Source organism: Polistes fuscatus, unplaced genomic scaffold (genome assembly GCF_010416935.1).
Source record: "Polistes fuscatus isolate 324 unplaced genomic scaffold, CU_Pfus_HIC Scaffold2, whole genome shotgun sequence".
In the NCBI taxonomy this organism is placed as follows: Eukaryota; Metazoa; Arthropoda; class Insecta; order Hymenoptera; family Vespidae; genus Polistes; species Polistes fuscatus.
Genome location: NW_025113096.1, coordinates 3,033,182 through 3,059,106, shown reverse-complemented (window position 1 = coordinate 3,059,106; position 25,925 = coordinate 3,033,182). Strand labels below are relative to the sequence as shown.

Below are 25,925 nucleotides of genomic sequence, written 5' to 3'. Positions count from 1 at the left end.
GAGAGAGAGGGAGAGATTGAGTTCAATGAACCCTTTCTTTCGCATTTATAAATAAATTTAATCTTCAAATTGAAAATAAAATCTTAATAATAATAATAATAATAATAATAATAAACTAAGTAAAACCGGAGGCACACGAAACTCGATCTCACATATAAATAACGTTATCTTAACTTCCGCTTTGTATTCTTTCTTTTTTTTTTCTTTCCTTTTTTCATTATACGCGTATATTTCGTCGTTTCTTTCCTTTTAATTTTATTGCGGTCGTAAGTGATAATAATACCTAACTATACATACATTTATATGTGTGTATATATATATATATATAAGAAATAATACTAATCACACAATACACAAACATATACACACACGGACATACCATTCATAATTATTCTTATCGAGCCACATAAAACGCGTCGGTTCGTGAAATCACGCAGGAAACTTGAGTAAAGTTGAAAATAAAAACGAATAAAAAACGAAACTAATTAAACAAATAAACTAGGAGAAAGAAGCACAAATCTTGTTTTTTTCCCTTTCTTTTTCTTTTTATCGTGCAATCGAAACTGATTATCACGATGTTTAATATACTTATATATAAGTGTGTATTTTCACTTATATTAATTTCTTATTTGAAATAATAGAGAAAACAAAAAGAATATGTAAAATAACAAACTGCGTGATCTCACGAAAGAGACGTTTCCTACGACGACAACGTTACGAATCGAATTATAATAAAATCGATAAGGATATTTTTTTCGTTAATTTTCGTTATCTTCGTTTTGTTTATCTCGAAGACCTTCGTAATAGTTACAACAAGGTGACGAAAGATTTTTACCAACGGTAGCAAAAAAGAAGTGTCACTCGTACAAAGTTGATACTCTCGTTCTAATTCGCGCTTGCACATTTTTCTCAATGCACGCATAAATGTATAAATAAATAATTACATGTATATTTGTGTATACACATTACATATACTAAAAGAGAAATACACACACACATATACACATATACACTTTTACACGAGATAAAGTCAGAGAGAGACAGATACACAAAGTTATATATGTACATTATATCGAAGGCCCTTTGACAAATGATTGATGACAATATTTTTTATCCTTCTTCTTGCTGCTGTTTGTGAAAATTTTGGCTGAATGTCAGACCGCACTGTCCAATTCTCCCTCGTTTATTTTCATTTAATATTTTTCATTATTATTTGTTTTTTCCTATGATCATTTTACTTACCTTTTATTTGTTCTAAATTTTCTCATACATATATTTCTTGATATGAATATATATATATATATGTGTGTGTGTATATATATACACTTACAATTTCAAACACACATAATTTACACGTATAACTCATATATAAAATGTTTCATTCGCAAATTGATTAAATTTATAATAAACAAGGGAGAGGATAATGTTTTTTCCTTTTCTTTTTTTTTTGTGTTTTGTGTGTTGCACATGCGCATTGCTGACATCCGGCCAATGAAAAGCCGCGAGGATAAATGGAATTGCCTGCTGCTGCGGCAAGAAAAAACGCACTGACTATTTTAGCGAATCGAGATTCGACCATGTACCTTGATATATATATATATATATATATATATATATATACTTTTAGTGAAAGAAAAAGAAAGAGAAAGGGAGAAAGAGAGAGAGAGAGAGAATGAACATATGTTGCATTTGTACGTGTTACTGAAAGTAAGAGAAAATGGCGAGCGTGCCAAAAGTAAGAGCAAGAAAATGTGTTTGCGTGTGTGTATGTGTGTGCGTGTGTACATGTGAGAATGAAAATAAGTTTACATTAAATATATACATATGTAGTAAAATAGAAGAGAGCTTTCTGCTCTAGAAAATAACACATTTTCGATATACACGTACTAATGTATGTGTTAGAGAGGGAAGAGAGAGAGAGAGAGTGAGAGATATTGATCGATAAAACATAAAAATAATGAACGAAGAATGAGTCCTTTTAAATACTCCGTCGAGAGACAAGCATTGTGTATTATTGTATGTGCGTGCACATGCGAGCAAAGTAATACGTCATTTAATCACGTAGACGATACGGATTGAAGGTATATGAAAATAACAAAATAAATAAATAAATAAAGAAAGATTGATTGATTCGCAAGGTTTTTTTTTATAAAAAGATAACGTTCGATTCAGATAAAGGAAATTACTTTGCTCGCGTGTTTGCGTCTTATCTCTTATATCTTTTATTTTATTTCATTTTATTTCTTTTTTTTATTATTTAATGTTAAACAGTAAAATTGTGCGTAAGAAGTAAGTGCGTGTTCCGATTTTCGCTTACTTCCCTCCTCTAACCCCCCGATACTCCGGAAAATAATAAGTAATAATAATAATAATAATAAGAATAATAATAAATAAAAAAACGAATTATAAAAGACAAAGGAGAAGAAAACATATAGGCACGCGTGTGTTTCATAATAAATTAATTATAAAAAGAAGGAAGGAAAATTGGTAGGAGACAAAAGAAAAAAAAAAGTTATACTACTACCTATGCCTTTTTATAAAAATTCTAACGTGAATATTAATTGGAAAATAATCAAATAATAATATTTCGTTCTTTTAATTTTATCTATCTATGTATTGAGAGAAATGATATGATGAGATCGTCGTCGTCTCGTTGCGTAGTTCGTTGACAAGAAAAAATAACAAAAATAAAAAAAAAAAAATAAAAGCAAAAAAAAAGATACACGACCGTTCGATCGGTTCTCGTTTTAGAGCTAAGGGGAACATTGAACTAACGAAGGTAGAGAGAGAAACACAGGTCAATGAACTCTTACGAACGAACCAACACGTTGACGACGAACTCTCAGAAGAAGAAGAAGAATCCTTTGAAACAAAAAAAGGGAAAAAAAAAGAAGCACACGCGCGCGCAGTCGATGTTTTTTCTTCTCCGTCTATCTACTATCATCTATTATCTTCTATATCTGTTTTATCATTTTATCTTTCATTTCTAAGCGGGTCCACCTTAAAACTCTATTACACAACACCGAGTCAGAAAAAGAGAGAGAGAGAGAGAGAGAGAAAGAGAGAAAAATAAAAAAAAGAGAAATTTGTCGTCTTTGAAAACTTCTAATAAAGATACAGAAAACACACTGATAAAATTAATGTTAGACGCACTATTCTACACAAAATAAAAATTTCTATCTAAATTACAAGTTACATTTGTATACACACATGATTATATCGCTGTTAAAAGGAATATCATTTTGCGTGATTTAAAACAAGGACAAAAATTAAGGACTAATCCATATATAAATACATGCACACATATACACGAGCATCACACAAAACAGGCAGACATTCTGATATGTTTTTTTGTTTCTAAAAACAAAAACAAGAAAAAGGACGGACCGAAAGATACGAAAGAAAAAAAAAGTTTTATTGTAAAGATCACACCGCTAGTTGTCATCGTGTGTTGTGATAATTTGACAAATTAATTAAATATAAAAATGTATAACTCTTGGATTTGTTGTGATAAGTTTGAGATTCAAAAAAAAAAAAAAAAGCAAAAAAAAAAACAGAAATCAAAAAATCGCGTTTAAAATTGATAAGAATTAAAATTGCAGAGAAAATATATAAATATTTCTCTCTTGTTTATTTCTTTTTTTTTTTCTTTTTTAAAGAAGAATAAAAGAAACGAAACGATGAGAATCGCGGTGTGGATAAGAAATAAGGTACGAAAGAGTTGTCGAAAATGATTTGCTTTAAAAATGAATAAGTAAGAATTTTATCTTTTAAGACGATAATGCGTGTACAGTTTAGAATTAAAGTGACGATATATATCGAGTCGCTATCTCTGTGATTATAAGTTTTCTCTCATATACGCGTTATTGTCCGTACGACAAGAGCTCGATTTTGAACGTGTTGCAATTGTTATCAAATCTGAAATTAATAACCATCATAACAAAGAATTACAATTAGATAATTAAGGATAGAGTTATAATCAATATATACATATATGTATGTATATATGTATGTGTATATGTATATATAAGTATATGTATAAAAAACAACTTATGTAATAGATTCGACACAAGCGTATTATTATATATATGTACATATATATATATATAATAATAATAGTAATAATAATAATAATAATATTAATAATAATAATAATAAATTGTATTAAGGGTGCTCGTTTACACGAGAAAGAAAGAGATAAATGATAACGAAAGAAATAGAACGAAAAGTGTAATAATAATAATAGTGATGAACCATAGTTACGAAACAAAAACAAAACCATGGTCGCGTTTTATGCTAATGATTGATCGGTGTGTGTGTGTGATTAAATAGAAATCACGGATGAATTGTAATAACGGTTAAAGAAAAAAGACGATAATAATTGTAAATATTATAATGAATAATACGCACGAACGTGGGGATAAAAGATGATGACGGAAGTTTAGAAAAAAAAAGAATGGAAGAAACGGAAGAAGATAATTATAAGAGTTGAGGATTCTAAGAAGATAGAGAGAGAGAGAAAAAACGAAAGAAAGTGCGAGTGAAAGAAAAGAATGTTTTGTTACCCGGTGGTCGAAGAAAAAAATGTAATAGGAAGAAAAAAAAACGAAACGTGTACGTTTTTTTCTCACATCGAAAGAAGAAGAAGAAAATAAATTTCTCTGGGCTGGTTCTTTGCAACAAACACAGGAGCCGTCCTGCCTTTACCACGACCCCATAGCTTTTTTCTGAGGATTCAACACAGTAATGGCCGAAAGAAAGTATATACATACATATATATATGTGTGTGTGTGTGTATATATATGCTTTATATAAGAGGGGTGGGGGATGAAAGGCAGAGAAAGAGAGAGAGAACAAAAAAAAATGGAACGACGATATGTGTGGGAGTCGAACTCGAAGCAGCAACAGCAGCAGCAGCAGCCTCTCTTTTTGACATATGGGGATGAAGATGGGGGTTGGAAGTGATGAACAAAGGGGGGGAGTCTGAGAAGAAAAAGAAGAAGAAGATGAAGCAGGTGAAAGAAGGGTGGCAAGAAGAGGAGTGTGGGAAAGACAGGAAAACTCGTCGATAAACGCGCAAGCGCGAGATCCTTTGTTACGAATCTGCATCGAAGATAAAGAGAAGGGGAGAGAATGATGAATAATGATTTTATTATCAGAAGAGGAAGTGGAAGAGTGATGAGAAAAGTTGAAGAACAGAATAGAGACAGATAGGATAGACAAACAGAGAAGAAGAGGATCGCGTGGTTGCGTGAAGACGAGAAAAGAAGAAACGAATATTTAATCTTTTTTTCTTCAATCGAGTCTCCCACCTTTCTACGCGCATCCCGTTGTTTTCATCGGAAAACAATTGTCTCGCGTTTGCGTGTTTAAAAACATCACCAAAGATGACACAACAACAAACAACAACAAATAATAACAACACAACAACAATAGTTGGTAATAGGTAGTAATATCAACAACGCATAATAGGACGAGGAAAGTGATGAAGTAGATGATATATAAGACAAAGAAAAGTTGATGAAGATTTATAAGAAGAAGAAGAAGAAGAAAAGTAGATGAAGAATATGACGAAGAAGAAGAAGGAGGAAATTGTCAAATGAGAGAGGAGAGAATGAGAAAAGTAATGATTTATACAGTTCGAATATCCCTTTCGTATCGTATACGATACTACTAATCCCAGTTTTTTTCTTCCCAGGAAGAATTTCGTTCCATTTGTTTCATCCTCTCTTTTTCTCTCTATCTCTCTCTTTCTTTCTCTCTTTCTCTTGCTCTTGAGTAAATAAAGATGAGATTAGACTGAAGGATTAAAAAAAAAAAAAAAGAAGATGAAAGTAAGAGTGAATGATGGAGGAAAAAAAAAAGAAGATTGAAAGTAGAGTGAATGATGAAAAAGAAATAAAAGAAGATTGAAAGTAGAGTGAATGATGAAGAAAAAAAAAAGAAGAAGGAGAATAATAATAATATTAATAATATTAGTAATAATAATAATAATAATAATAATAATAAAAAATATAATAATTAATAATAATAATATTAATAATAGTAATAATAATAATCGTCATCGAGAGTAAGAGTGGAGGATACAGAAGAGTTTCTTACAGTACTGTATTGATAAATATACGATAGTGAAGATGATGAAGAACAAAATTTAGAATTAGAATATAAGGAATATAATAGCGAATGAATCTTTTCTGGAGATAAGATACTATAAGATCTTAAGCTTATCATCGTCAAGAAAAGAAGAGAAAGAGAGAGAGAGAGAGGAGAGAGAGAGAGAAAGAAAGAAAGAGAGAGAAGGGGTTGGGGTGTAAGGGAGGAGGAGAGCAAGCCAGGAAAAAGCGGAGTAGCAAACATATATAAAAAAAGCTCTCCGCTGAGCTTCGTCCATGTTTTTTAACGGAGCGCACGATATATATGTACTAATGTATATATGATGTAACCATGTATACTATGTATAATATCGGGCCGATTTTTAAACAAGGAGAAAGGGTAATTGAGAAGGAGAGAAAGAGAATAATGAAAAAGAAATGTTGGTAAAGACGAGAACAACCTAGAGGATAAAGTAGATATGCGATGATGATAATGATGATAATGATGATGATTATGATGATAATGATGATGATGGAGTTCGAATCCTAAAGAGGGTTTTTGAAGATGATAGAAAATAAAGAAAATGTCTTTTTGATAATAACAAAAAGCGTCCAAAAAAAAAGTCGTAAGTGTAAGGATACAATCAAAACAGCGAGAAGAGCGAGAGAGAGAGAGAGAGAGAGAGGGAGAGAGAAAAGGAGGAAAATATAAAAAAGAAGAGAACGAAGACGGTTTGATTGGAAAAGGAAAAGATTGAAAAATTTTGCGTTAGAAAGAGAGATTAGAAGAAACGATTTGAGTGCAATTTTTGAGATAGAAAAAAAAATTAAAAAAAGAAGAAGAAGATGGTGATGATTGTAAGAGAGAACGTAGATAGAACGGAGAAGGAAGAAGATGAGAAGAAAGGAGGTGGAGAGGTTAGAGTCATTCAGTTTTATACAGAGAGATTACGAGTTTAAGTATAGATAAAAAAAAAAAATTATACGTGCTAAAACGATTTTCTCTCCATAAAAATGATAGATTTCTGAGAGATTTGAATTTGGCATCCATGATTCATGTGATAAAAAAGAGAAATAGGAGGAGAGACCATAATTTCTAACGAGAACATCTTGTTCGAAGTTCAGTTACGGTATCCTTCTATATATAAAAAGGGTGGTTACGTGTTGTACTGTTAAATGAAACAAACAAACAAACAAAAAGACAAAACAAAAAATCAGAGGGAAGAAAGTTTTTCTTCTAGCCTTGACACCAACTTTAAAAAAAAAAAAACGTTTCTTACTCTGGAATCACGTTCTGTTTAAGATGAGATAGATAAAACATATTAGATAGATAGATAGGATTAACATTGATAGATCGAGAAGAAATAAGAAAAGCAAGGAGGATTGTTTGAGAGACGAAAATGAAAGATGCTGAATGAATATATCCTTCAAATCTGTGAAGATTAAAAAGAAATAAAGGAAGAAAATAAGGGAGAGAATGAGAGAATGAAGGAAACGAAGAAATAAAAAAGTCTGTAAGCGAAGACGGCTGAATTTTTGAATTTTGTCGTTGTAGTAGAAGTAGCCGTCGCTACAACGACACGACGACGAAGTAAATAAATTTACATTACTATTCCCTTTTTGGAAGTATGTCTGCAAGTTTACGGAAGAAATGTTTTAAAGAAGAATACGTTAAGAAGAAGAAGAAGAAGAAAAAAAAAAAGAAGAAAAAGGACAACAACAAATTGTTTTCATTCCTTTTCCTACATTATAATTTCATCCATTTTATATTTTGCTTGAATTCTCTTATTCTATATTCCATTTTTTTTCCTATTCCTATTACATCCCTCCTCCCCCCGTTTACCTTACCAATAATAAACTCTGTCCCTCTGTAAAGACCAGAGATTTCCTAAAATTATTTTTAATCATCCTAATACATATTAGAAAATAATTCCTTTGATAATCTTTCCTTAGATATTATCCCACATTTATTTACATTCCTATTATGGATTCATTTATTTTTGTTTAGGGCCCTTTTCAGGGCCCGCAAATGTTTTATGAACGTAAAGTTTACAACTCTACAGAGATTTACAATCCAAAATAAAATCGAAAATTCACTTTTTCCTCTTAATACATTAGACTTCATAGGAATTTTACTTCTCTAGGATTTTTTTATTACGATTGGTTTGGTTGGTATTATATGGCCTAAACGAAAGTTGGAATCAATTGAACGTATTTGGAGATAAAATGTTGAAATCTGTCTTTTTCAAAATAAAATATCTTCTCGAAGTTTTTATATCTGTCCTTTTCAGGACAAAATGTATAAGAAGAGTACAAAAAAATACCCCAAGTTCCAAGATTATTTTTCTACAATCAAACAACTAAAAGCACTATTCAATAATTGATTCTGTGAGGGGAACGTTCTGAAGTTTCATATGTTTGCCGAGAGACGTTTCAAATTAACAATAAAAAAATAATTATTTCTTCAGCTAGAAGAAGAAACAAAGGGACTCCATTTTTCAATAGGATAGAGGATCCCTTGCGACCAGACTTTCATCACTGATTTTTTACTTTCTCCAAGAAACCCTGCTGATTAAACATTCTGTGAATTTTTTTCTATGGGAAAACTAAAAACCAATCAAGGGTTTTTTTCAGCAATGCCGGTTAACATTGACGAATTCCAAACGAAAATACCTGGAAATTCATCGAAACCGTAACACATTGGTATGGCATGGCGATCAGATTGAATATCTTATGGTATTCAAAATGAAACTTTACAGTTTGATTTTTGTAATGATACAAGTCTTTCAAAGTTGGGGTATTCTTTTTTGTAATTATACTGCACATCTGGAAAATTTTTAATCTTTTTTCTTTTTTCAGGTCAAATATCCCATGTGAATAAAATCCTGCAGCTCGAAAAATTTATTTTGAATGGTAAATGGAATCTTTTCAAATAGAAGAAAAAACAATGCTGCTTTTAAGACTGGAATTTCTTTTTTGTCTGTATTATATTCTCTTTATTATCACTGGACATTATTATTAATCTAAACAAAAAATTAATAAAATTAACAATAAGCCGAATATTTAATGTATTAACACTAACACTACCGACACTTCGTGTATATCTATTTCCACCGTGAGCTCTCAAATGAAATCATAAAAAAAAACGTATCTTAACATAGAATGAAATTTTAATAGAATAGTGATTAATTTATAAATAAATAATGTGTACATTTTATGTGTTTTCTCTGCATACTTTACAAATTTGAACGCACATGGTGTTTGGTTTTAAGGACGACATTTTTACCTAGATTGGACATCTGTTCTTTTCAGGACAAAATGTATTCCTATTCAGTTTGAATTTCATTGGCTAGAGCTGTAGTAGGGCTGCGCCCCTAGTTTTCTTCTCCCCTATTAACTCAAAGATTCACATCCTACCTTACCTGCTTTCCTAACCAACAAAGAATAAATTGGCGTCAGTACTCACAAATGTTTATCTGCGGTTGATAGAAAGTATAAGTTTCTATCGTAAATTTTGAAATTTATGACTATACCATCAAAATTCTTCTTTGAGGACTTCAATAGCATTCCGCCATAACTCCATAAATAAACATAAATCTGGAAAACACGTACCAACCTCCAAAAATAAATTTTTGTTTTTTGTAATGAGTCCACCGTATATAGAGATAATAGGGACGATTTTGTACATACGGCCCACCATAAATTACAATAAAGGTTTCAAACGGATCTACAGATGTTTGGGTCTTTATTTTTTTTTTCAGAAAGTCCTACATGAATAAGGCTCTACAATTGGGGACCCTTCCTTTTCTAACGGTAATCCAAAGGTTCAATAAAAAAAAAAAAATCAACTTTATTTTTATTATAACACCTTTCTTGTTTCCTCTGCTGACATACTATGAAAATGGAGATATTTTAGATATTATTGCAAGGAGAAATTTTTCCATTGAACAAAAATGAGATCCTTTGATAAAGTAAGCAATTTTAAAAATTATAATCATATATTTTTCGTGAATGAAAATATATCTAGAATCTTTTTAAGAATATATATTGTGAATATAAGTTTATTAATTGAATTTTATTATTATTTTAGTTATTTTACTGTTTGAACTTGAAGAAGTATATTTTAATTTAACACAGGTAAGAGAGAAATTCTAGGTGTGTATTGTTGAACATTATCAAGGTCAAAAGAGAAAAGACTAGATTTTATATCTCTGGAAGACGATAGATGTCTCTAGAAAACAGTACACCACGTGTTAGAATTGTTAAAAATTATTTTTACATAGTTTGTTTTTTTAAGTTCCTCTATGTATATAAAAATTTTTCAATATATTTTATATTAAATTAAATATTTTTCTAAATTTTTATAAATAATAAAACGAAATAATTGAACGTGTTCGATGTGAGGTTCTTTTTTAATTTTTGTCGAAGAGAAATAAATTGTCTTCATTTTTGAAATATTATTCAAACCGGATGTATTGACGTCACATGAATATAAAGAAACTTATCAATGACTCATTCCGCAATACGGGAGATTATATTTTTCCTAAAGTATTGTTTTGCAGAAAGAGATAAGATAAATATTCCAATCGCACGTGGTAACCTAAAAATTATCTTTTAGAAAATGGCGCAGTAAGTAATTCATTAAAACTCATTTATTAGTTGTTTAGTTTTTTGAAAATCTAGATCTCAAGTAAAATGATAATGACTGCTATCTTTTATTAAAACGGAGCATGTAATTAATTTGTAAAAAAAGAAAAGTTCCTAAAAGTTCTAATAGAATATTCTTGATAGTTCCACAAGAATACTATAATACAACTGTACCTTTACAATAAAATACGGTGTGACTACAGTCTATCAGTTTTTAAACAAATTTTGTATTATATTTTTAAACATTTGACCGTGGGGACATTACAAATATACAAATGCTCACCGGATGATGAAATGATTGAGTACTGGTTCTATTAATTTTATCAGTTATTTGTTTTAGAGAATAAACAATAATATTATAAAACTTTATCAATTATTTTTGTTCTGTAGAAGACGCAATGACATTATAATACTTTATCAGTTATTTGTTTTTTAAAAAACGCGATAAAATGATTAAAAACTACGCATTGTAAACAGGAATATAAAACAAAGAAAGCGTGTTCATTTTTGCCGAATATATGTATTATTTATATAAGTACTTATTTATAAAATAAAAGATATGCTACCAATTTTAGGTCATCCGAAAAATTTTCTATTTTTGTGTTTCTTTTATTGTTATTATTAAATTTTACATATGTAAAATTTTTTATTTTATGTTATTATTTGTTATTTATAGTTTACGATTTATTCTGCTTTATTACATTTTTCTATAGACAGTAAAATAACTTTAAAACAGCAATAAAATAATAACATCATATCAAAAATATTATGTATGTAAACTTTACTAAAAAAAAAAGAAAGAAATTTTTAGGACGATCTAATTTAATCTACAAATAACGTCAATAAGTTATGAAACTGTGAATTCGTAAAAATTCATCAGTTAGATCATCGTGTTTGTAAAAGTTCTTAAACTTTATGTGTTATTTGCGTCATTGAGGACGCAAAAACATATTATATATATATATCAACTTTTATACATTACAAATAAGTCTTCGATTAAATCAAGTCTTACGTTTCACTTAGAAGATAATAAAACTAAGAAGGCGTGAGTCTTATTTGTCGATATGGTATTTATTTGTATATTCTTTAAATAAAAGAAGTAATAGATATATATGTAAATAGACTTTCTTTACACGTATATATTAATTTTTTCTTTATTCTCCTGCCATTTTGTGCTTCTGTTCAAACAATTGAATGTGTATAGTCCAAGTAGGAAATGCCGGAATTGCGAACAATGCCTAGGAAAATTCCGTCAATTCTTCTTTCCTATATTCTTAAGGATAATTTGTCGGTACAATCGGAAACAAAAGTTAATGACATTTTCATCAAATCCATATCTCTTAATATCTGTTGAAATAGATGATTTAAACCAACTATTTTTTTTTTATAATTGAAATTTTGATATAAAGTTACTAAAAGAATGAAATTTAGTGATCATTTTAATAATATTAACATAAAAATCTCAATTTAAGTGAAAATTGTAAAATAACTTTTGTTTGTGACTGTACCGTGAATTTAAGGATGATACAGTACATCGTCGCTGACGCTTCGACACAATTATTTATACGCAATTCAACCAATAACGTTTATTTACCAAGAATTTAAATATTCATTTTATCGAAATATTGTTAATATTACCGAGTGATTCCAAAATTAATTTTAATTAACACGATGTCAGAATACACACATTTTTTGTTATATACTTACATATGTAAAAGAAACTTTCAAGTGAACGACACATTGTGTTAATTATATTCTTATCATTATTTTCACAACAGAGAGACGACATAGATTCACTAAGAAAACCGGTATTTGGTAAGCTGCCAACTTTTGTGGAAGAATTACCAATATTTGTTGACTCGCAGTTTCTATTTTTATAATAAACATTGATATTTATAGTTGATCTAATGCAAATAAATAATTTAAAGTATATTTTGATCTGTTTTAATTTATTTATAAAATATCATAATGTTATCAAACGTATATTTCATTCGTTTCTTATCGTGTAATCAATAATTGTAATCCAAAGTAACGGATAAATTACGCATTAAGATAAATTATTTTCTCTTATCGTTTATTTTTATTTTAAACATTTTACCTGAAATTACTTTCTAGGCATACAGTTATACCATTTGAATGTCAATAAATATTTTCTTTTATTATCGTATATGACTTATATATTATATATTTATATGTTTTCAATTGTCGGTGCTGAGGTTTATGATCTCGATAAAAATAAATAATATGTTTAATTTTAATTTCAAAAATCCAAGGACATGTCACTAATCATTATACGTTTCTAGACGCATATCAGTTATAAATGTAAAGAAGAAAAAACATTGCTGGCCTTGAAAACTAAAAAAATAATTCTAGCACAAAAATATTTTTTGCAACGTATTCATCGTTTGATTCAAAATACATAATAAAAATTTCCTTGCAACATTACAAGTGACAAAGATATTTAGATGGCTACCTTTAAGAAGAAAACCCTAATTATAAAAATGATAAATGTGAGACAATAATCTTAAAAAAATAAATATTTTGTTAAAATAATTGCTGAAGAACTTTCAAAATTCTAAGTACGCATATACGTTCCTTATATAACTCGGATGTTCCCTAAATTGGTTGGAAATTTCCCAATATCGAATTTTCTCAGAACAATTGCCGAGGAACTTTCCAAAGTTCTAAATAACCATGTATGTCCCCCATAACTAGGATGTCCCTGAAATAGAAAGTAATAATATAAAACTAAATATAAAAAATTAAAGTACGATTGAAATTCAGAATGAATTTTCTACCTGTCGATTACCGACACTCTCAATACAACATACCTTTTAGAATTGACACATAGATTACTAATACTAGCTTTGCCAGTTATTTCGAGTTTTATATTTGTCACGGCTTTACCATCGTTTACGTCATAAAATTTAATTTCAGTTCCAGCTCCGAATGTTGCAAATATATTTTTATTTCCTGTCATCCACGTTAAACCAATTATGGTACTTTCCAGTGAAATTGATTGCTGACAAACGTTCTGTACATAAAAAGAAATCGACGAACAATTTAATTCTACTTTTTTGATATTCTTCGAAATATTATTTATTGAAAGTTTACCTGGTCCAAATCGTATATACGAATATCTTTATTCGTTCCACAGATAATAAATAAATCACGATTTGGTGAACATTTGACACACGTTATACTTCCTTCATATCTATCGTACTCATCTATCACTGGATCCGAAAGATTTTCATCTCCTATACAAATTTACAAAATATTACAAATATTACAAATATTACATTATTACAATATTACAGATGTATACAATATTAAATTGTATTATTGACAAATTGGATGATAATAATATTAAATTAAGCAAAAAGTTCGTTCGCATCGATGGAAGCTCGCTGTTCTCATGCAACAAAATGATACATTCATTATTGATTAGTCTAATATTAAAATAACAAAATTTTATATTCTTGCGAAGAAACGTATAAACAGACTTTAAACTCAATTTAATACAATATAAAAAATGTTCAGATAAATATCAATTCTTCATGCACCTTCGATAGGAGACACACGATCGAGAGAACATTTATATATTCCACCGCATAATGTTCCTACAATGAAAATATTTGGATCTTTCCATGAAAAATCAAAGCTGGTAATACATAATCCAGCTTCTGCTGCACGTTCGCGTGTGCCTCCTGCGCTTCGAGGTCTTGAATTTTCTATTGGATTATGTTCTTTTATTATTTTGAATCTAAAGGGAGAAACAAAATTCTACAGGGAACAGAAACTGATATGATATACGTAGAATGAAAAATGTTTGAAGTATAAATACTGTTTGTGCAAACGAGTTGTTGTAAAGTTAGCCATTAATTTGTTAACTATGATATATCCATCTCTACTTGAAGTCACTAAAATAGAAACATCATTCATAGTTCTTGGCTTCCAATATATTTGAGAGACGGTGTCACCATGAATATAAACATATATTGGAATAATGGAATCATCATTTCTAAGATTCCAAACAAGAACATCTCCTGTAATAATAAATTAAAATTGAAATGCTATGTGTTTGTGGAATAAAATTGAAGATAAAAAATATAAACTATTACCATTAAACAAGCCAGCTGCTAAAATTGAAGGTTCAACGGGATGATAAGACAAGGTTGTAACACAAGAATTGACTTCCAAAGTTGTATTAGGAATATCTGAAAGTTTGTCTTCTCTCGATAGACTGTACAATTGTATTTTTGAAAGATGGTCACACCAAGTTTCATGGTATACAACGCTATGAGATACAACTAATGTTCCACCTGCGATACTCCATGACAAATCACTTATTTTTGTTTGTAATGAAGCCTAATAGAAAATATCTTATTCTTTTACAAAATTCTTCTTATTCTACTACAATATAATTTTATATAAGAATACCTGTTTATCTGATTCTTCTATAGTGTTCAATCTTTTCAATAACTGCAAATTAGTAGATGTATATTTTGTTGTTTCTGTATTATAATCTTCAAAAGCATTGGTATTGTAAGCTTCATCCAATGCTTCTAATAAGCTTGGTGTAACTTTTTTCAAAAAATTTGCCAATTTGTTATAATCAACATTTGGTGTCTTTGCCTGTTCTTGTATAGTTTGAGTCTATCAAATATATTATATACATATGAATATAGAATTAAATTTATAAATATATAATAAAAAAATATTACCTCTGCATTTTTTTTTTCTACAGTTTGAGCTTTATTAGAAAAATATGTGATTTCTGTAGTTTGTACGTTAGCAGATACCTCTGGTCTAAAAATAAACGAATTTACACAATTATATAGAGTTAACAAAAATTATTATCTTTCTATTGTTTTATTAATATCTAAAAATATTCTAACTTACTTTGTAACTGACACTTGTGATTCAAAGCCTACAGTGTCAAACGATTCATTTTTAAACATTATGCTTAAATAATTTAGTTAAAAATTGTATCGAATAAGAAATCTTTAAAAGAGAGAGACAGAGAGAGAACAAAAAATTTATAAGTTTTCTTTAAACGAAACGTTTTACGATTAGTTCAAGTAATTTTTATTTTTATTTTGACAGAGAATAGTTAAAATTTGATATTTTATTGTATACTCCAATGACTATCTATAGGGAACACTAGTACCCTCTTTAATTAAATTATCGGTAAGAAAAATTTTACCGACCAATGGTAAGGATGTTATTGTCATAAGTGTCGGTAATTTCTAATTTTGTGTATAATAAAGCATAAAAAAGTTAGCATAAAACCGCAACAACAGAAAAAAATAAATAAATATTCTTAATTGCTCACTAATTACTAAAACAAAAAATATAATTGCTCACTTTATTAATTAATTAATTAATTAGTTATTAATAATTGAAAAATTAAAAACGTTTTTTCTCATTTCTAAGTAAAGCAATGAAGTTTTCTATTGATTTTTGTTTTTAATCAATTGTTCACTTTTTGTTTGTCCGGCTTCTCAACTTTATTTTATTAAATATGTTTTATTTATCGTAAATTAGTTGAAAATAATTATTACACTTTGAATAAAAAAAAAAAATTATGAAATGGCGACGTCATGAGTGGGAAATATGTTTACGCATGCGCAACCACAAATTCAAGGCGCAAGCGCACTTTGAAAAAAATGAAAGTAAATAATGTATAAACATATTTTGTATAAACATAAATTCATAATGTATAAACAATAGGTAAATAATTTTTAAATTATAATTTTTACTTCTTATTTTATTTTTATTAGTAGTAGGCCAGCTAAGCACATATCGGTAATAGTAATATTCTACATTTATCTTATCTACCGTCGGTAACAGTAGTTTTCTACTTTTAAGATATCGACCGTCGGTAACCTTTATATGAAGTATTACCGAGGTAGAGTAAAATTAATTAGAAATCTACTATTATCTACTATTATTTTAAAAAGTAGTCATTTAATGTGTTCAACTAGAAGAAAATCTCAAAGGTTTGCTGTTAAATCTAACGATTTAAAATACCCGTGTACGTGTGAGAAGCCTGCATTCATAAAATGCAGTGTATGTCGAAAAAAATTATATTTAGTGTGTATGTACAATGAATATCTCCATTTTTATGTTATTATTTTAACGCTCCTGCGCAGTGATGACTTCGAGGGTAAAATTTTTCTGTAATATAAGTAAAGTGCATTAGTGCATTAAAATAATTGTTCAATAATTGTTGTAAAACAATTGTTGTTGTAAAATAATTAAAGGAAATGTCTATTGTTTTGTAAAAGCTCGGAATATATGATCAATGTACCGTCCTCTTCGAAATTCACCTTCAGACTGGCACGTTGTTCTCTATGAAAGTTCTTTTATTAAATATTTGTAATTGTACTTGTATTTTTCTTATTTACAATTAATATCGACCAAACTGGATGTCAATATCAGTTGTGAATTTGCCTCCCGTGAAGATGCAATAAATATTCATTGATAAATATTCATGATATAGCATCATCAGTTGTCTGAGCAGATATTTTGCCATGTAATAAATTGGATGAAGAAAGACCAGTTTTTTTAAATTTGAACCAAGTCTGTTTACCTGTAGAAGATTTAAAATCTCTTCATTTACTGAGAAGCCTGCATTCATAAAATGTAGTGTATGTCGAACAAATGTATGTTTCGTGTGTCTGTACGACAAATATCATTGTGAAAAATGTATCATTTCAGGCACGCCAACTTCAGGGACACACACAGAATACGTATCTATGTGAAATTTCAACCCGCGTTTTTTAGCAGACGGCTGTATATATACGCCATGTTTTAAGGCGCAATGAATATTCTCATGCACTACTACAAGTGCGCAAAATTTGAACAAAATCGGAGAAGGGCCTACTTGACCATTTCAATTTTTTTGAATAGATAAAACATAAATCATAAAATGTTTTGTATCGCACGGTGGGACGATAAATCATTTATTATTCACGAGACGTGGATCAATTACTATTCGTCTCGTACTTTCCGATGGTCTAGGTCGAAAAATCTTACAGCCCAGGTGTTAAAAACTGAAAAACCTCATGATAATTGGTATACTTTCAATATTATCAAAATTTTTGGACCTTATGGTAAGATGCTAAAATGTTTAATGTATTAATAAGAATATGATCTCATTGATCTTTCTCAATTCAATTTTGTAGAAAAATATAATGAAGCTCGCAACTTTGAATTAAGCACTTTTAACATTTCAAAGAACGATAAGGAACGATTTATTTCTTTTATGGATCAAAAAAATCTAAAAAAGATGGAAATTCAAAAATTAATTTGTCATAGGTCAAAATGATATTGGACTACTTCATCAGATGATCAATTAAAAAGAAAAAGTAAGTTTTTGTAATTTTGTCGTGAAATTTGTTTTTCTTTTTTTTTCATTTAAATAATTTCAGTTATATGCAAATTTTGGTATTTTTATATATTACAATTTTTACGTGTTATTTCTCAATTTTTTCTTCTTTTCTCTTCTTTCTATCCTAAAGAAACATATGGTTAGACAAGTTGGAGGTGAATCATTCGACAAACATGTGCGTAGAGCATTTAGCTCAACTTTTTCTGACATTCTAGCATATAGAATATCGTGGACTGGGGTGAAAAATACTGTAATGGTGGAAAATAAAAACTATGTCAATATAGTAATAGGTAAACTACTAAATCTTTAAACTTTATGGTTTGCTTATGTATTTATAAAGTATTACAGAACTTTTTTTTTTCTTCATAGAAGTTATAATGCAATGATGGAATGGGAATGATAAAGTTTCTATTGAAGCGGTTATAAAATCGTGGTTCTAACATGCTGGTGACCGCATCAAGTTAAAGTCAAGAAATTAAAATTTATTTATGCCTTTTATAAATTAACAGAATTTTTTTATTATCATTATATTTTTGTATTCAATTATAATAATCATTATTTCAATATAAGTTACTCTATTAATGTATTAACTATAAAAAAAAGAAAATTATTAAAATATGAAATATTGTACTTTATTCAATAAAAAAAAAATTGTTGAATAACCTCCAAATTCCATCTTATTAATGTTAACTTTTGGCTATTAGGTTTTAGAGCTCTTACCGACGTCAGAAAACGGAGCATAAGAGATATTTATGTTAACTTTATGTTATCTCTCTAACCAGTTTTTTCGGATTTCAAATGAAAAAAATGTTATCTTTTAGAGCTTTTTAAAATAACTTTTTGCTGAGCGGGTATACAGATAGAAAAGGAAGAGACATCACAAAAGCAAAAAATAATAAGAATAATTATTTTAAAGATAAATCACAGTGTTATCTTAGATGTTCTATAGATTATTCAATTTTTATTCCAAAAAAACTCATACTTTTAATTATTGCTTATGCAAACTTGTTCTTTACGGCCGCAGATTAATCCTTCATGGCAAGGACACAATATATAATGTACACCACTTATTGTCAACTTTTTGTTATTTGGATAATGTAGGGTAGTGTTGAACAATTCGTCGCTACCTTTACAAGTTTCAGTTTTCTTTAATAAAGGTCTACATTGGGGTATAACGTATCTTCCTCCATCTATGTGGAAAAAAACAAAATTAGAAGAATTGGGAAGTATAGAACAATTACGAATTCAATTAAAATAAAATTGTAATAAACCTAGGACACAGCAATGATCATCGGGACATTCCTCATCGTTACGACATTGAACATCAGGTGGTTCCTCTTCTTTGATGCTTGCAGCTAAAAGAAATGAGACGAGTCCCAATAGAAGAAGAAGAGTAAAACTCGTTGAAATAGTATATGACATTATGCGATACGGTTATCTGTAAAAAAGAAAAAAGAAAAGTAAAAGAAAATTAGTATACAAAGGAGATAAATTTAGAGATACGTTCAAATAGATTTATTTTAAAACTCTATCCGTTTATTCTTAGACATTTTTTCGGATGAATTACGTAAACAGTCTGCTGTGAACGGGTCAAACAGTTTTCAGAATTCATTTATATCCTACGTATTCGTTACGAATTAATAAAGTTATATATTTAGGGAATTGATCTTTTCTTGATTTTAAAATCTCGAGATAGATAGAAGTAGATTATAAAGTGCATGGGACGATCTTACCAGTCTGGCGACTAATAAAATCTCTGGCATCATTCTCGATACCATATTAAGTCACCTGCATCGATACTTTTATCACTTTCTTTTATTTGTTTTGTTGTTTCTTTTCTTTTTCTTTTTTTTTAACTGAACTATTTAACTATATAGCTAAAAAGAAAGCATCATCATTTAGAAAAAGTTTTTATTCTCTCTATGATCAATTTATTTTGAATAAATTAAAACGTCGAAAGAATAATTAGTTTGAAACGATCAATTGTCGAAACGTTTGTTAATCGAATTGTAATAATAAAGAAAGAATGAATAAGACAATGGAGTGAACGTGGAAAATCCAACATCTTGAACGGGGACGTGCTTTTCTTAGAAAAGAGATATCTCATCGAAAAAAATGCATAACTTTCAAATCTTACGCAACGCTAACTAAGCCTACATCCGTACTATTCTGTACTTGACACATTCAAAGTCAGATTGCGAGAAAATGAAGTATAGAATTTAGCAATTAAGATGAACAATACAGAAATTAGAAGAAGATCGTATACATAAGAATTATGCAATAATTGCGAATGATATTACGCAGTACGATCGTAAATGATCCAAATTTGTTTACATAGAACAAATGCAGATGGATTATGATGCATCAGTTCGAAGAATTTGATAAACACAGTCCAAATAAAATTTCCATATTGCAACCTTCACCTTGACGCAACTAATCTTAAATGCTAATAAGAATAAGATACAGCCGTGTGTGTTAATTCGTCGACGAATTACGTTACAACCGAGTCGTTTGAATGATTTTTAAGAATGCATTTTACAAATAGAAAATTTATAAGAAAAAAAAAAACCAACAGAAAAGAAAAGAAAAGAAAAATTACAAATATATATAATGCAACGTCTAATACATTTTTCAATTATATTTGATAATGTTTCTTTTAATGAACGAACAAATGAAATTTTTCTACAATCGTAAACGCTCGAAGGGGATTTTTTTCTCGAAGGGCATACCACGCAATTCATTCACGAAGGATCGATCGATCGATCGATCGATCATTACCGCGAATGTTACTCATTCTCATCGATGATCTCGCGTGTTAACAAACAGAAATAAATCTTTACGAACCTGTTAACACGTCGTCCAAGCTCGGCTGAATACTGCTCGGCATGTGACCGAGCAGTGATGATGAGAGCCTTGTTTTTATAGTGGTGGCTCTTCTTCCTCCGCTTCCTTCCTTCGACAAATGTTGAATTCAGAGATCCTCTGATGTATATAAGCTTCTACCCGCACGTGTACGCACACTAATTTACACGAATAAACACATACTTATCGGTTTATCGTATGATTAATCGAAATGCAATGCGGATTCCTCTTATTTTCGTTCGCAGACTAATTTTCTTTTTTTTTTCTTCTTCTTCTTCTTATTATTATTATTATTATTTTTCTTTTCAAATTCTTTCATTTTCTTGTTTAGTTAAAGCTAATTGAAAACACGGTCGTGAAAATGTTTGAGGAAAATTGTTAACTAAACGATTATTATCTTTGATTACACATTAATCCTGTCGAACGAGACACTATATCTCATTTTATTTATCACCGAGATACTATCCTAACGAATCGTTCAAAAATAGTATTATGACATTGATTCCTTGATATTATCGCGTATTGTTTAGTTAGATCGCATGATTTATCGATTGCTTTTGCATTTATATAAAATAATTTTTATTTCTCGGAAATTCAGTATAAACGTTTAAGTAAATACATTAATTCACCTGTAACAAATATTCTTTAAACGTTTCAATATTCTTCAATTATTCTATTTCTAATGCGAATTTGTTTTATCTTCGTAGCGCTATTTACAATCACTGGTTTAATACTAACAATAATTTCTCTTTTATTTGGCTGCGGGTATTACCGTTGCGTAAATGGGCTCACGTTGACAATAAACATCGAAAGTAATCATATTACATTTAAAAATGTTACGTTCGTAGAATGTAATTTCACTAGAAACAATTACGATATATTTTGTATGAAAATTTAATAATTAATAAGATTAGAATTGTATTATAAATATTATTAATTTTAATTTTCTTTTTTTCTTTTTTATTATAAATTTTTTCTCTGGAAATGTAGTTCCATTGTATCTTTCTTGATTAAATTTGTGAATCGTTAAATCGTTCTAAAAATAAATCTTTCGTTGAACAGAAAAATTGAGATCTAGGTGATCTATTTTAATCTAGATTGAAGAAAAAATTCGTATTTAAATTGGTTATCAACGGAGCATGATTTTTTAGCAGATGTTTCTTACAGTATTGGACAGAGGTCACTACTGGTGCATGTACCTTTGGCGCTCCGACTGGCGGTGGTGCAATCATTACATGTGATTGGACAGCCGTCCCGCCAATAGAAAGCCGCGACATCCCGGGCAGAGGAAAAAGGGACTAGGGAGCGGGCAGAGGAGTTAGTTACTAAAGAGAGCGGATGAAACAAAGAAAGACACATGTACCCGTTGTAAAGATTTGTTATTTCAACGTTGTTAAAATATATCGTTGTTATTTGTTACACGAGTGATATTAATTCTTGTTATCCGCCTACGTAAAACCTATAATTTCCCTATGCTATTATTTGGCTAATAGAGCACGCCACATACCAACGTTCTTTAAAATGTTTTCTCTCTCTCTCTCTTTCTCTCCCGTTTGCTTACATGTGATGAATAGGATATAATTTGGAATAACCTAGTATATCGCATGCAAAGAACCTAATGCGTACGGTACTATGTGTCCACCAGCATCTAACTATTTATAAAGTTAGCTGGTTGACCGCGTGTGCCATTTAGAATGGTGGATTATGCTTTACCGGATCTAAATCGAAGATAATTCAACTTTGTGTCTTTTAGGATTTACTTATTTCGTTGAATAAAAACATTACTTAAACCATGAGACAATCATTTTTGTGAAATTTATAAATTAAGTATATTTAGGAACTATCGTCATAAACATGGTAAATAGTTATGCTACTTTCACATATCCCTTTTTCTTTTTTTTTTTTGCATTTTTAGACAAGAATTTAAAAAGAAATAAAAATTACTACAATCTATTGTTGTTGATCGTAAACAAATTATTTGAAATTATATAAATGATGCGTATTGAACTAAAATATACTTTATGTTTATTTGTAGGCTCTATTAGGTGCGCAACTTGTTATCACTCTTATTATGGTCAGCGTCATTCAAAAATTAAGTCCACATTTTTCATTAGCTAGATGGATGTTATGTTCCACCGGGTAAGTTAAGAAATAAATTGATATGTTCTCAGAGCATTGATAACTTTTGCATTTGCAGATTGGAGCGATATTTGTATCCAACCGATCAACAACTTAGAATCCTTGCTGGCGTACCCAAAGAAAAACATAAAAAAGGTAAAAATGTAGAAAACGGAAAGGTGGGAGATGTATTTCATGTCCCTAGAAATTTGAATCTTACATTAGAAAGTGCTAAGATTACAGTACTAGACATAGTTCATTTAAAGTACTACATGGAGTATCAATGGTTATTAGACTTTTCCATTTATGCTACTATCGTATATGCAATGACAGAGGTTTGTAATCATTTTTTGTTTTAATTATATTAGAAACAAATAGATATTCTCTTCATTAGTTTCTTTGTACTTGACAGGTATATAATTATTTCTATCCGATTAAAGACGAAATCAATTTAAGCATGCTCTGGTGCACGTTGGGATTGGGTTTTGCATTGTATCCTTTTTCTATCTGAAGTGGTCAAAAATTTTTTTCAATATTACAAGCTTATGTGTTCCTTAAATAAATCATAGTAAGGTATTACTTTCACTTTGGATACGATATTTTAAGGGAGAAGAGAGCGTTGGTGAAAGATCTACTTGCATTGTTACCGGATTCGCATATCTTCTTATAGCTATGATGGTGCTAATTGTAGATGAAAACAATCTTGAGATTGGACTGGATAAAGCATATACAAGCTTTAATCACAGCGCCTCCTTGTTTTTAGACAATCAAGGCCTTTCTTCTACGTAAGCCAGTAGTATTTGGATGCCCAGGGAGACATACTGCTTTTGCATAGTACTACTAAATTTAAAACAATTTTTTGAATTGCACATAATTGTAACTTAAAATGCTCGCACCTTTTGCATTCTAATAATATGAGTTATCTATTATTATTATCTTTATAAATATGCCAAGTAGAATTTGTGTGTATATTTCATTTAATGAATTTATATTTTAGGGGTCCTGCATCTAAAATCGTAGTTAAGTTCTTCCTTGCTTTGTGGTGTGGACTTCTTGGATCTCTTTTTACTTTCCCAGGCTTAAGAGCATCAAAAATGCATTGGGATGCACTAAAGTATAATAAAACATTATTTTAATTTAAGTATCATAGTATTAATAATATATAATATAGAATATAAATATTTTTTTCAGATATTATAAAAATAGAAAACTATTACTGCTAATAGCAAATATAAGTTATGCTTCACCACTTCTGTTAACATGTTTATGGATTAAACCCATAAGCAGAGATTATCTTACTGTTCGAATTTTTACAGGAATGAACGGTCCACTGTATGTTGATTTTATAATAGATTACTAAAATTTTGTAATATTATTAATTGCGTTACATTTTTAGGATGACTGCTGCTACTTTCGAAAGCATGAGATTAATCATTATTATTCTAGCACTTGCTTTAAAAATGATTTTAATGCCAATGTATTTGCAATCCTATTTAAATTTGGCTATACAAAAGTTAGAAAATCAGAAAAAAGAAGCAGGAAGGATAACCAATGTAGAATTGCAGAAAAAGGTACATGCAATTAATATAATATAATTAATATATAAGGATAATAAAGGATAATTACTAGAATATGCGTGGAAAGTATAAACATAGTATCTTATTTTCAGATAGCAGCTGTATTTTATTACTTGTGCGTAGTAGCACTGCAGTTTATTGTTCCAATTATTATGTGTTTGTTCTTTACATTTATGTATAAGACCCTTGGTAAGATTATACAAATATACAATATTTTCTCAATTAAAATTACTTTTTACTATTTTAAATTATTTTGGTAGGTAATTATACATGGGAAGGTATTATTAAGGGTACGTTGGTTGAAGAATGTCCAGTTGATGAATCAAATAGGATTGTACAAAGTATCAGTGCAGAAACTAATGAAAAGACTGTAACGCAAACTGCTCAAGAAATTCAACATACATTTGGTTCATTAAAACAAGTAAAGCTTTTGTCAATGATATGCATTGATATATAATAAATAAGATTTACTTATTGTTATTTTTATATGTTCACAGATATTCACTATCGATGTATATAGAGGTTTGTTAGGATTAGCCACATGGTGGACTTGTTTTTCATTGTTTGCTACCACAGCTATGGGAATGTTTTATCAGTCATACTTTTCAACCATGTAAAATCCCATCAAACAAATTAATGTCACAACGCACAAATTCGCATCGTTCCTCGCATTATACCCTCCATATTATTATTACAAAATACATTACATTTAAAACTATCTCATATCAATAAAGATACGTGTTTTTAGATTATACCTTCACTTTTGAGTGGGTATATATATTTACATACATAATATTGATCGTAACGATTATTGTTTAACAATAAGATTTTATAACGATATTAGAGATAAGAACACGAAAATTGTAATACGAAAATGTAGGAAATATGTATGCTTCTTTCAGAATATTTACCAAAATAAATATACAACAAAAATTTTCATCTTTATATACCTTAATATCCTTAAGAGAGAAAGAGAAAGGGAGAGAGATACTTTGTATGTAAATACATTACCGTCAAAAGTATACATATACAATATAATAATTACATGAAAATGTCTGAGATACTAGACCAAACTTAATATTCAAGAAACGATAGACCATAATTAATAGTCCGCCGAGGAGGTAGATTCTATATTAGGTGGACGGAAAGTAACTTTCTTTACCAATTCCAATTTTTATTACAGATGACTTAAATATACGGTATAAATCTAGTTATGAAAAAATAATAAATATA

The 25,925-nt window shown here is 29.3% G+C and overlaps 3 protein-coding genes and 1 long non-coding RNA gene across 5 annotated transcripts; 2 read left to right on the top strand and 2 right to left on the bottom strand.

Moving 5' to 3' along the window:
- Positions 1-12,796: 12,796 nt before the first annotated feature.
- Positions 12,797-15,896, bottom strand: LOC122516669 (cytoplasmic dynein 2 intermediate chain 2-like). The gene is made up of 9 exons (XM_043634650.1): positions 15,642-15,896; positions 15,464-15,548; positions 15,180-15,395; positions 14,861-15,107; positions 14,584-14,785; positions 14,303-14,502; positions 13,854-13,996; positions 13,571-13,773; positions 12,797-13,461 (listed from the first exon to the last, which is right to left on the bottom strand). Exons 1-9 carry the CDS (start codon positions 15,698-15,700, stop codon positions 13,392-13,394), a joined length of 1,425 nt encoding a protein of 474 aa, XP_043490585.1. The 5' UTR covers positions 15,701-15,896; the 3' UTR covers positions 12,797-13,391.
- Positions 15,897-17,728: 1,832 nt separating this feature from the next.
- On the top strand, positions 17,729-18,106 carry LOC122516668. 2 transcript variants are annotated; one of them, XR_006303640.1, is made up of 2 exons: positions 17,729-17,857; positions 18,063-18,106. It is a non-coding gene; the product is annotated as an uncharacterized LOC122516668 (long non-coding RNA). The 2 variants fall into 2 exon arrangements; XR_006303641.1 differs by having other exon boundaries at positions 17,930-18,106.
- A 973-nt stretch (positions 18,107-19,079) lies between these two features.
- Positions 19,080-21,108, bottom strand: LOC122516667 (astakine-like). The gene is made up of 3 exons (XM_043634649.1): positions 20,980-21,108; positions 19,407-19,573; positions 19,080-19,325 (listed from the first exon to the last, which is right to left on the bottom strand). Exons 2-3 carry the CDS (start codon positions 19,555-19,557, stop codon positions 19,120-19,122), a joined length of 357 nt encoding a protein of 118 aa, XP_043490584.1. The 5' UTR covers positions 19,558-19,573; positions 20,980-21,108; the 3' UTR covers positions 19,080-19,119.
- Positions 21,109-22,202: 1,094 nt separating this feature from the next.
- Positions 22,203-25,625, top strand: LOC122516666 (transmembrane protein 161B). Its single transcript, XM_043634648.1, has 11 exons — positions 22,203-22,854; positions 23,033-23,136; positions 23,195-23,450; positions 23,528-23,607; positions 23,685-23,900; positions 24,113-24,229; positions 24,307-24,447; positions 24,512-24,686; positions 24,785-24,881; positions 24,953-25,113; positions 25,190-25,625. Exons 1-11 carry the CDS (start codon positions 22,852-22,854, stop codon positions 25,307-25,309), a joined length of 1,470 nt encoding a protein of 489 aa, XP_043490583.1. The 5' UTR covers positions 22,203-22,851; the 3' UTR covers positions 25,310-25,625.
- The last annotated feature ends 300 nt before the right edge of the window (positions 25,626-25,925 follow it).